At 42.6% G+C, this 11,049-nt stretch overlaps 1 protein-coding gene across 1 annotated transcript in view; it reads right to left on the minus strand.

Annotated features, from left to right (window-relative positions):
• Positions 1 to 11,049, minus strand: part of PHF14 (PHD finger protein 14) — a 1,276,961-nt gene that overhangs the window by 559,351 nt on the left and 706,561 nt on the right. Inside the window, exon 9 of the mRNA XM_044066759.1 lies at positions 8,805 to 8,908. Within this exon, the coding sequence (XP_043922694.1) occupies positions 8,805 to 8,908 (104 nt within the window). The remainder of the gene's footprint in view (positions 1 to 8,804; positions 8,909 to 11,049) is intronic.

Raw genomic sequence — 11,049 nt, forward strand, 5'->3', positions numbered from 1 at the left:
AGAGGGCATGGGGCAGGTAGAAAAGGTAAAGTAGAATGTAGGGATGGTGTGAATACTATGTTAAATGCACCTAAAAAGCAGATGACACAGGCTTATTGGCTCATTCTGCTGTTAAGAAGGGTGGTGGCTGAACAGAGTCCAAGGACAAACTCATTTACCTGGATATGCTTACCCAAGCACATATTTTAACTGACTTAAAAGGGAAGATGTACCATTCACAAAAAAGAGTCTTTTAATGCTGACTTGAAGAATTTTCTTAAAAAAGTGACAGTTACAGTGACACTAGAAAAGAAAAGTACAGTTATGTACACTTACCATAAATGTAGATGTTCGAGTGTATTCACTGTTGCAGTCATCACATTTGGACATTTTGGTTATCTGCTTGCAGTAGCCCTCAGTCGGCCTGATTAACATAGTCTTGGGTTCTGCGTCAGTTGCTGTCAATGAAGTCAGGTCGTCAGGGGTATAAAACATGCAGCCGATGACATTACATCAGTTTTTCTTGCCCCAGATGTCAGGTGCCCCCCCCTAATGGGAAGCAATTAAATCTATAAATATACAAGGTTATACCTCCAACAAAAAAGCAAATACACCAAAAAGCTTTTGAGCATAGTAAAGAAGAGTAGAGGTATAGCCAAAAAAAGTAAGGGGGCTGGAGGGAGAGTAACCAGGACTGCAACAGTGAATACACTCGAACATCTACATTTATGGTAAGTGTACACAACTGTACTATGTTCTTCATGTTTCACTGTTGCAGTCATCACATTTGGGTAGATTCCCAAAACTAAGGATGGGAGGAGGAATTTAGATATCATTAGGACAAACTATAAGGCCCTGCAAGACTGCAGTGGCAAAGCCAGCTCTGGATTTAGAGAAAATTGGCAGATGGTAATGCTTGGTAAAAGGATGTACAGAACTCCAGGTAGCAGCGTCTAGGATGTCCCTGGTAGGGATGCCTCTGAGAAAGGCTGTAGAGGTAGATGCAGCCCTGGTTGAAATTGGTCTGATCCCCTGTGGGATAGGTTTTCCACGGTGCTTGTAGCAGAAATGAATGCAATGGCCTATCCACTTGGAAATGGTTTGCTTTGAAAAAGCCTTCCCCTCTGCCCCTACAGCAAATGCCACCAGCAGTTGTTCAGATTTCCTTTGAGGTTTAGTCCTGTCCAAGTAGAATCTAAGTTGTCTGTGCACATCTAAGGAGTGCAGTATCCATTCCCCTTTGTTCTGTGGATTAGGAAAGAAGGTTGGCAAATGAATGGACTGATTAAGGGCCATAATGGATACCACCTTGGGCATGAAGGAGGAATTGGTCCTGAGGGACACCCTGTCCGCATGAAAGATGATGAAAGACTCCACTGCCATAAGGGCCTGTAATTCAGATACCCTTGTTGCTGAAGTGATTGCTAAAAGGAAAGCTGTTTTCCAAGAAAGCAATTTTAAGTCTGCAGTAGCAGCTGGCTCGAGAGGAGGAAGAGTGAGTTTCTCCAATACAAAGTTAAGGTCCCAGGCTGAAGTTGGAGCTCTCCTGGGTGGTCATAAATTTTTGGCCCCTGTGAGGAACTGCTTGAGTAGTGGATGAGAGAAGAGGGGAGGTTCTGTGTTATAATGAGCTGAAATGGCTGAGGCGTGAATTTTGATGGAAGAGAAAGACAGGCTCTTGTGAAGCATCTCAGTTAAGTATTGTAAAATCTGAGGTAAATTGGGCACTGCTACGCTCATCCCTTGAGACTGGTTCCAGGCACAGAATCTTTTCCATTTTTCAGCATAAAATTTTCTAGTACTAGGCTTCCTTGCCTCTAAAATTATATCCATCACTGGTTTACTGAAGGATGGTAAAGGAGAGATTAGGTAATTAGCCAGGCTGCTAGGTTCAGTGTCTGAAGCTGAGGGTGCAGAATCTGGTTCTCTTGCTGAGACAATAGGGTAGGAGTCTGAGGCAGGTGCCATGGGGCCAACAGTGACACACTGGGCAAGAGGGGGTAACAGTGTTGGCGTGGCCAGTGTGGTGCAATCAAAATCATCCTTGGTTTGTCTTGTTTGATCTTTAGTAGTACATTGGAGAGTAGAGGCAGAGGAGGAAAGGCATAGACTGATATGTTTTTCCAGCTGAAGGACAAAGCATCCACTTTACAAGCTTGTTTTGTGGTGAGTTCTTGTGCAACATTTGTCCAATTGATAGTTCTGGGGGGAGGCAAACAGGTCTATATCTGGGCTCCCCCATTTGCTTGTCAACATGTTGAAAATCCTTGGTTCCAGTTTCCACTCGTGTGGGTCCATGAGGTTTCTGCTTTGTTCGTCTGCCAGTGTATTTAATTTTCCTGGCAGGAATTGAGCTTGTATATGCACTTGGTAGCTCAGGGCTGTGTTCTACAATGCCATGGCTAGTCTGCAGTGGGGGTAAGAATGTGTACCCCCTTGCTTGTTTATGTACCACATAACAGTGCTGTCAGTCTTTTCAATTAATTGTCCTAGAAGAATGAGGTCCTTGAAGGCTGTCAGAGCATTCTGTACAGCTAACATTTCTTTTTGATTGATATATAGGTGTATTTGACTTGGGTTCCATTTGCCCTGAATACACTTCCCTGCCAGGTGAGCCCCCCATGCATAGTCTGATGCGTCTGTTGTTAGGGTTTGGGCAGCAGGGGGTAGTGTGAATGGCAGTCCCTTGTTTGGGTGGCAGGCTTCTGCCCACCAAAGGAACTCTAGGCATAGGCAAGGTATGATAGGAATCATTGCTTCTAGATCCTGAGAATGTTGACACCATAGGCTTTTTAGATACCACTGTAGTTTCCTCATATGCAATCTTGCATATAGAATTAGAAGAATGCAGGAGGCCATGAACCCCAAAGCTTGTAGTATTTGCCTTGCAGATAGCAGGGTTTTTGTGGTCACTTGTTTGAAGTAGGTTGTCAAATGAATTTGTTTCTCTGGCGTGAGGAAAGCCATCCGGGAAGTTGTATTCAAGCTTGCTCCCAGGAATATAATTTGTTGACAGGGTACCAGGTGTGATTTCTTTTCGTTTATGGTGTACCCCAGACAAGTTAGCACCCTTTGTACAAAGGCCAGATGATTCAAAAGAATGTCCTGGCTTTCTTCCTGAATTAGACAATCGTCCAGGTATGGGTATATTTTAATATTTCTTTGCCTGCAAAATGCAATGACTGGAGCTAGGCATTTTGTGAATACCCTGGCAGCAGTAGATAAGCCAAAGGGCAGTGCAGAGAACTGACCGTGCATGTAGCCTGCTTTGAAGCGTAGGTATCTTCTGCAAGATTCCCTGATTTGGATGTGCAGGTATGTTTCCTTTAAATCTAGTGTTGCCAACCAGGCGTCTTTGCCTAGCATAGGGAGCAAATGGTGAAGAGTCAGCATCTTGAATTTTGGAATTACCAAAAAGGTGTTTAGAGTAGACAGGTCCAGGATAGCACGCCATGAATTGTCTTTTCTGTGTACCAGGAAAAGTCTTGAGTAGAATCCTTGTCCCTTTTCCACTTCTGGTACCAACTGAATTGCATCTATGCTTAAGAGAGAAAGTACTTGCTTTTGGGCCTCTGCCCACTAACTTGTGGGTAGATCTGGCCACCCACTTGGTGTTGGTAACGTGTGGAAGGGAAATCTGTATCCCTGGGACACTATATTTAAAACCCATTTGTCCTGGGTAATGAGTTCCCAGTACTTTGCATGAAGAGCAATCTTTCCCCCAAAGGGGCAGTCAGTTGAGAAGTGCTTGGAAGTTTTAAAATAGGTTCATAGGTTGGTACTAGGCTATCAGCCCTAGGGCCTATACAAGCCTAGCCATAACAATTCCCTGGCTATTTCTTCCCACACTATTTACTTCCCTGGACCCCTGTCTAGCAGGGCAACTGATGTGATCCCCAGGGTGAATTTCCTTTCTCCCATCCAATCGTCAAGGTTCCTTTTGAAGAGGGCCAAAGAGGCACTCTGCTTGACATGTATGGGCAATCTATTCCAGAGTCTGGGGAGTCTCTTGGTCAGGAACCTATCCCTCCAGCATGTTTTGTTTATTGTGATGACAAGGTTTAGATCCCTGGAGCGTGTGGCTCTGAGGGATTGGGATTTCTTTAAGTGTAGCATGTCCAACAGCTCTGGGTTTGACATGGCCTTGTATGTTAAGCAGAGATCGCCTCTGAGTAGATGATATGCCACAGAGTATAGCTGGAGTTTTTTAAGGCAGTCAGCGTAGGGCATCTGCTTTAGGCCTGTGATTCTTTTAGTGAGGTATTTCTGTGGCCTTTCCAGTTGTTGCAGATGTCTTGAGAGGTACATACCAAATGGGGCGTTGTATTCGATAATGAGTCTAATGAGGGATGAGTACAGTGGGACAATGACCTCCTTTTTTCTGGATGAAAAGCCCTTAGTGATGAGGTGTGCCACATAGAAGGATTTCCTGACTGTTGTGGCGATGTGGTTATCGAAGGTGAGACCACTGTCCACCTGTGTCCCTAAGTCTCTTATCACACTTTCGGTGTTTAGTGCACTGCCACCTATATGGTAATTCACTGGTACATGTTTTTCCCCAAAGGGGATAACTATACATTTCTTGGCACTGAGCTTGAGCCCATGGCTCTGGCACCAAACATCTGTTTCTGTAAGGCCCTTTTGTAGAGTATCCACATCATCTGGGGATTCAATAATGGCTCCCAGTTTGCAGTCATCTGCAAACTTTGTTAGCCAGAGTCCCTTAGTGTTGGCCTGTACTTTAGAGAAGTAGATGCCAAACAAGAGTGGTCCCAGGACTGAACCCTGAGGTACTCCACTTGTCTGGAGCTGGATTTGGAGTCGGCTACTTTTACAGTGTGGTTCTATCAGTAAGCCAGTTAGCAACCCATTGAGTGACGTAAGGATTAATGCCCTGTTTAGTACGTTTATCTATGATTCCAGAGTGGGGGATGGTGTCAAAGGCCTTGGTAAGGTCTAGATAGGCTGTGTGGACCACCTTTCCCTTGTCCATGGCTCTGGAGACTGATTCGAAGAAGTCAATCAGGTTCAGGAGACAGGATCGGCCCTTCATGAACCCAAACTAGGTGGGGTCCAGTGTTTGAAGGTTGCCAATGTCTTTGTTTATAAGTTCCATGATAATACGCTCCATGGCCTTGCAGATAAGGCTCGTCAGACTGATGGGACGGTAGTTTCCAGGATCCAAGGTGGATCCCCCCTTGTGGAGTGGGATAACTGTAGCTCTGCGCCACTCAGTGGGCACGAAACCTGAGGCGAGGCTATGATTAAACATGACACTTAGGTGAGGTGCCAGTTCATATTGTAGTTCATGTAGTACACAGCCCGGGATGTCATCTGGTCTCCCATGGATGCTGTATTCTTAGCTTTGGAGAGTGCGTTTTTTACCTGTGTGGCTGTTATTACCAGAATTTGGCAATCTTCCGGTATTGAGATGGGCCATTTAGGGGGTGAGAGGGGGGTGAAGTTGGCACTGAATCGATCTGCCAGGATATTGGCAAAATCCTTGGGATCAGTATATTTAATGCCATTCTGTTTTAGCTCAGAACAGACCTGAGCATTGCCATTTAGATTCTTGGCATAGTTATAGAATGCCTTGTGGTTGTCTTTGGAATCTTTAGCAATTTTATTTTCATAACTAGCTTTGGAGGATTTTATGAGGGATCTCAGTTTCTTACCAAGGCTAGTAAGGGAGTTTTTTGCATCCTGGGATTTTCCTCTTTTCTGCAACAGTTTCTTCCTTTTGTTGTAAAGTTTGTTTATGGCAGGGGACCACAAGATTGGCTTCCTTTTTTTGGATGAGAGCATCTTGGTTCTATTTGGGATGGCACGATTCATGCATGAGTGGATGTGCTCGTACAGTGCCTTAGTGTAGGATTCAGCAGTTGAACTTTCAGTTCCCGTCTGCATGGGTGTCATGAAGTTTGTCACTTCTGACTTGAGTAGCATGAAGTTGGCTTTGGAGAAGTTTTTTATGGAGGTTTCCTTACTGGGGGGTGGGGATGGGATATGGATGTTAAGGGTGATTAGCTTATGGTCAGACCTGGCTAACGAGGGGGTGACCATAGGTGTGGAGCATCAATTTCCCATGTTGGTAATGACCAGGTCTAGGATATTGGAGCCCCTGGTGGGACTATGGATTAGTTGATCCAGGGCATTGTAATTTATGAATTCCAAGAACCGCTGGGGAAAGGTGTTGGTACATAAGTAGTTTTCCCAGTTAATGGCAGGGTAGTTAAAATCACCCAGTATTAGGGTGTTTGGTTCTATCTTAATATTTTCCAGTATGTTTAGAAAGGTGTAGTGAGAATCTTGGGGTATGGTGAGGGATCTGTAGCAAGCTACAATTTGGATTGCAGTCTTACCTAGTGTTAGTTGCACCTGGAGAATTTCAGACGCATTGTCTTGGGCAACTAGCCTGGTGGTGTGAATATCCTTGGTGAATATTGACACTCCTCCACCTTTAGTGTTTCGGTCCTGGTTTGGTGGCCGAAAAGTGTGTTAAGAGTTGTAGCCTGGTATTGCAGGGGTGCTCTCTGGAGCCTTGAACCAGGTCTCAGTTACTGCACAGATATCAATGTTCTCCATTTTTAGGAGTGCCTCGAGAGAGAGTGCATTTCTGAGGTTTAGACTTCTAGCATTGAGTAGCATTACCTTCAGATTTTGCATGCTTGTGCCTGTTACGGTTGTGGTTTTGTCCTTTGAACTTTGCCTAAAAATGGCACTATAGGGGTGGCAAGAGCCTTAGCCAGTAACCTGAATCCCAGGGGCGACAGGTGTAGACCATCTCTGGCAAAGCATCGTGGTCTGTCGATCATGTCGTCCCAGGCAGACAGATACTGGATCCCCTTTGAATGACACCAGAAGCTTAGCCAATTGTTGAAGTCAATCATTTTGTCCTTATATTGTGGTATCATTCTGGGCGAAGGCAGGATGCTACTCAGGGCTAGGGTCATACCTGCCTGGGCCACATGATCCGAGTGGTAAGTTGGCACCCATTCAGGGTTAGCGTCTGTCAGCCACCCACTGACGGCTGGATCCCTCCAACCTGCAAAAGATTAAGCAAGTAGTCACAGAATGAATAAACAAACTGGGAATTTTTGTAGCAAATACCTCCATGTCATGCAGTTACTTACAAATACAGGTGGTAGAGCTGAAGCTATGGAATACGAGAACAAAACTAGCAAAGGATAAATGATACACTAAGCAGCATGGGACGAGATCCCACACAATCTCTGGAAGTGTGGCTATGACCTTGGTATGTCCTGATATGGCACCACTTATTAATGCCAAAAATATTTCTATAGGCTTCTGCATTTCCTATGCTTTCCTTGCCTTTCTTTTCATTTTCTAGGAGGGGATAAATAAGGGAAGGTCTAGATTTTAAAGAGAAGCAGAGGAAGGCATTCAGTGGGTTAAGGACAAAAGCTTACATTAACCTTATATGGCCCTAAGTTTCCAGGCTCATATTAGTAAAGTATTCCTTTTAAAAGTCATGCAAATGAACACAATTGTTAACACAATGATTTCCTAGACAAAGATATGCTGTTAATGTAAGTCTTTAGGAGAATTTGTCTCCTGCAAGAACATTTGTAGGTTATTTTTTCCAGGGATGTAGTAGTTAGGGAGCTTCATGGCATAGAAGGATAAAGCCCTGTCTTAATCCCGCATGACCTGGGTTAAGCAGTGGTATGTGATTTGAGGGAGTTAGGTGGGAAGAGTGGGAGTCAGTAGCCAAGGCCAGCTTGCCCACAATGTGGGGGGAAGGAAGGTGCGCATAGCAGCAGTAAATATACACAGCAGAGACTGGCTGGTGCAGCAAGGAAGTGCAAAGATTTAGGAACAAGCACACATCAAAAATCACTTTTGTATACTGCAGCCAGGAAAGATACAAGAGTGGAAACACAAATATGACAGCCTTGCTTGTCTAGGCTGCCACTTGGCAAAGAATGGTAGAAGAAGCAAAAATTACATGGTTGCAGAGGATGATACTGCTGCCAAAGCTGACCTGCTCAGTTACTCAGTCCAAGGGCAATTAGGTACCAGTGTATTCTCAATCATTTGCCTAGCAAAGATCAGACCCTGGATTTGGGGGTAAGCTTTACCCACACAGATGGTGGGGAATAAATGAATTTCCCACTGGCCCAATGACTGTCACAAAGGTGTGATGGAGTTAAAAGACAACACAATGCAATCAGTAGCAATCTGAATAAGAACCTAGACAGACAACCAGCAAGCTGATCGTATAACAATGAAAGATGTCAAACATGATACTTAATGCTCTTTCAAATCAATCAAGGAAGCAAACAGCAGCTCAGCAAAGCAATACCATTCATTTCAGAGTGTGAGAAAAATCTGTGGGTGACAAGAGTTATGTGCTCTTTTATTGCTGGATTTCTTGCAGAAAGTCAGGACATGAAATGTAAACTTGTGCTCCCTAGGGACATCCAATTCCTCTGCAGATCTTGCCAGAAGACTAACATCTTCCTGCAGCTAATCCCTTTCATTTTATGAAAACACTTTAGCAATAATCAGTATTAGAAATAACTCAAGTTTGTACTTGCACAGCTTTATATTTTTACTTTTGTAGAACAGTAGCCAAAGCTACACATTATATGCCAAATAAAGCATAACATTAGCAGTGCAATTTTACAAACTGCTTTTCTTTTTGGGAACATCTGTATATGCAGCCCAGGGTATGAGTATATACTACACAGTGCAGTTGCTAGTTCAGACCAATTTCTAATAGAAGTCTGGCATTTTAATAAATTTAATCAAGTATGTGAAAAACTTTGTTTTCAAACTCACAACTGTTTACTTGCACTTGCCTGTAAAGAACAGCTGGCAGCACAGATGTTTTCTGTGTGCCCCCCTCCTTCTTGCTCGGTCTCCTTTCCTTAGGTGCTCGTAAAACTGCTGGCATATTCAGTTTCTGTTAATTTAAACAAATCCATTTAAATTGTTACACTTTTTTTTATTTCATTCTTGTAAGTTACCTATCAATCTTAACACAACTACGGAATACAACAATAAATTTAACAATATATTAAGGAACCACAATGATGCAATGCAACAACTGCATTGCTTTAAAACTGAAGACTCATTACAGCCATGTAAACAACAGAAATCATGCTAAGTAAAAAAGAAAAAAAGGGGGGGGGGGGGCAGAGGGAAGAATCTCCATATTTGAATTCATGCAGTATAAACCTGCATACTGAAACATACTTTACAACAAATTTCGGCAAGCTTTCAAACAGGCACACAAGAACAATATGGTTTACACACAATACAGAGTATAAAATGCCAAAACTCTCCACTCTTGACAAAGAATACTAAGGCAGTTTATTTTCCTCAACATCCCAGCTACACCAGTGCTCCATAGGTTAATTAGAAAAATTATCTTATTGGACCAAACTCTCCACAAAGCAGACAAGATTCTCTTCGGGTTTCCACTAATCTGCAGCATGCTAGCTTCTCAGACAGCAACCATCTATCAAAGTCATTTCTCAGCGGCCCCGTGGGCCTGCATCTGTTCAGCCAACTGGAAAAAAGTGTCATGCAAGCTGTGCAAATGAATTCTACTGCTGCTTTTTTCCCTTTTCTTTCCTTCTGTTTTGCACCTAGTAAAAGGAAAGGTATTTCTGGACCGATTTGTTTTGCCTTTAGTGAGCTATTAATTCATTTATTTATTTAGTGTTAATTAAAGCCACTTAAGATTTGTTGCTGACAGAAAACTTGCATGGTTTTGGTCAACAGCATGTACTCTGAACAGATAGATGTGCATCTTCTACTTCTAGGCAAGTCAAGATTCCAATCAGCCAATATAAAAATACACTTGCACTGATGTGGCTAGAAGTTGCAATCCATCCTGTGTGCCATTCGAGAGATGAAATAATTTCAGGATTTGCTAAGAAAAATTCAGTGCTGTTCACTGTAATATTTATATATTTGTAAATCTCTGGAACCATAATATAGTGCAAGCCACCACTTCCCAGCATTCTAAGAGACAGAAAACAGTAAATGTTCACTGTGCAGGAAAGTGGATTTCATTCTGCTACCTGATGTGTAAACTGCCAAAAACAGTAGACTATTCTTAAACAGTAAATTAACTTCGGCATAGCACAGTGCAGTTTTGCACAGTAAAGCAATGCTTCTCAAAATGGCATTCATTTTACCTTTGGATGTCAGGAAGTCAGGTCTGACATCAGATTGAACCATATTTTAACATTCTCTCTATGCTGTAAGTCACACACTGAACACGTTTTACATGTGGGAGATAACAATGAAAATATGAAACCTGTGCAGAGCTAAACCAATGTCAAGCCTGTATGAGGTTATTTAAGTGAGTGACATAAGTAATATACATATCACTCGCACTCGTCTCACAAAAAACAGCTTGTGCTGACTCAACTAAGCCATTAATGCTGGGCCATCATAATCAGAGCTGCTCAGCCACCTTAAAACACTATTTAGTCAAAAAACTTCCATTAATCATCCTTGTCAAAATAAAAAAAAATAAATAAATAAAATTAAGGAACTGAGTCATAGGTTCAAAGGATCATAGGCTCATGCTAGGCAATCACTTCAAAAGACCATCAGAAGCCTAGTCAATGTACATTCAACTAAATGCTCTTTATATAAATGACGACATAGAAGTTCATCTGGGGGTGGGGATTAATTCACATATTCTCAGCCACTCAAAATGGGATTGTGGATGAATACTGATATACCCATACGCTCACCAGAGAGTATGAATGAGTGAAAGGAGCTAAGAAGTCAGAAGTAAAATCCACTCCATAGAATTATGAGATAAAGGTCTTATCACAGAATCACTATGTTAACCAATGATTAGTGTTCTTAAAGAAAAAAGAGCTGTGAACATTGTAATGCACAATGACCTCTACTGTGCATAAGCAAAGGTTTCAGCCTTCAACCCCAATCTCGGGCTGAGTATTTAAATATGTGTGCGTGTACATATATATAATCAAGCCCCTTAGTCTAAAACAGTGGCATAAGGCAACCACAGTCACTGTTATTTTAGCTGAGGAGAAATGCAATAAGTGATGCAATTTT

The sequence above is a fragment of the Protopterus annectens genome, chromosome 3.part1 (genome assembly GCF_019279795.1).
Source record: "Protopterus annectens isolate FY-2018-M chromosome 3.part1, PAN1.0, whole genome shotgun sequence".
NCBI lineage: Eukaryota > Metazoa > Chordata > Ceratodontiformes > Protopteridae > Protopterus > Protopterus annectens.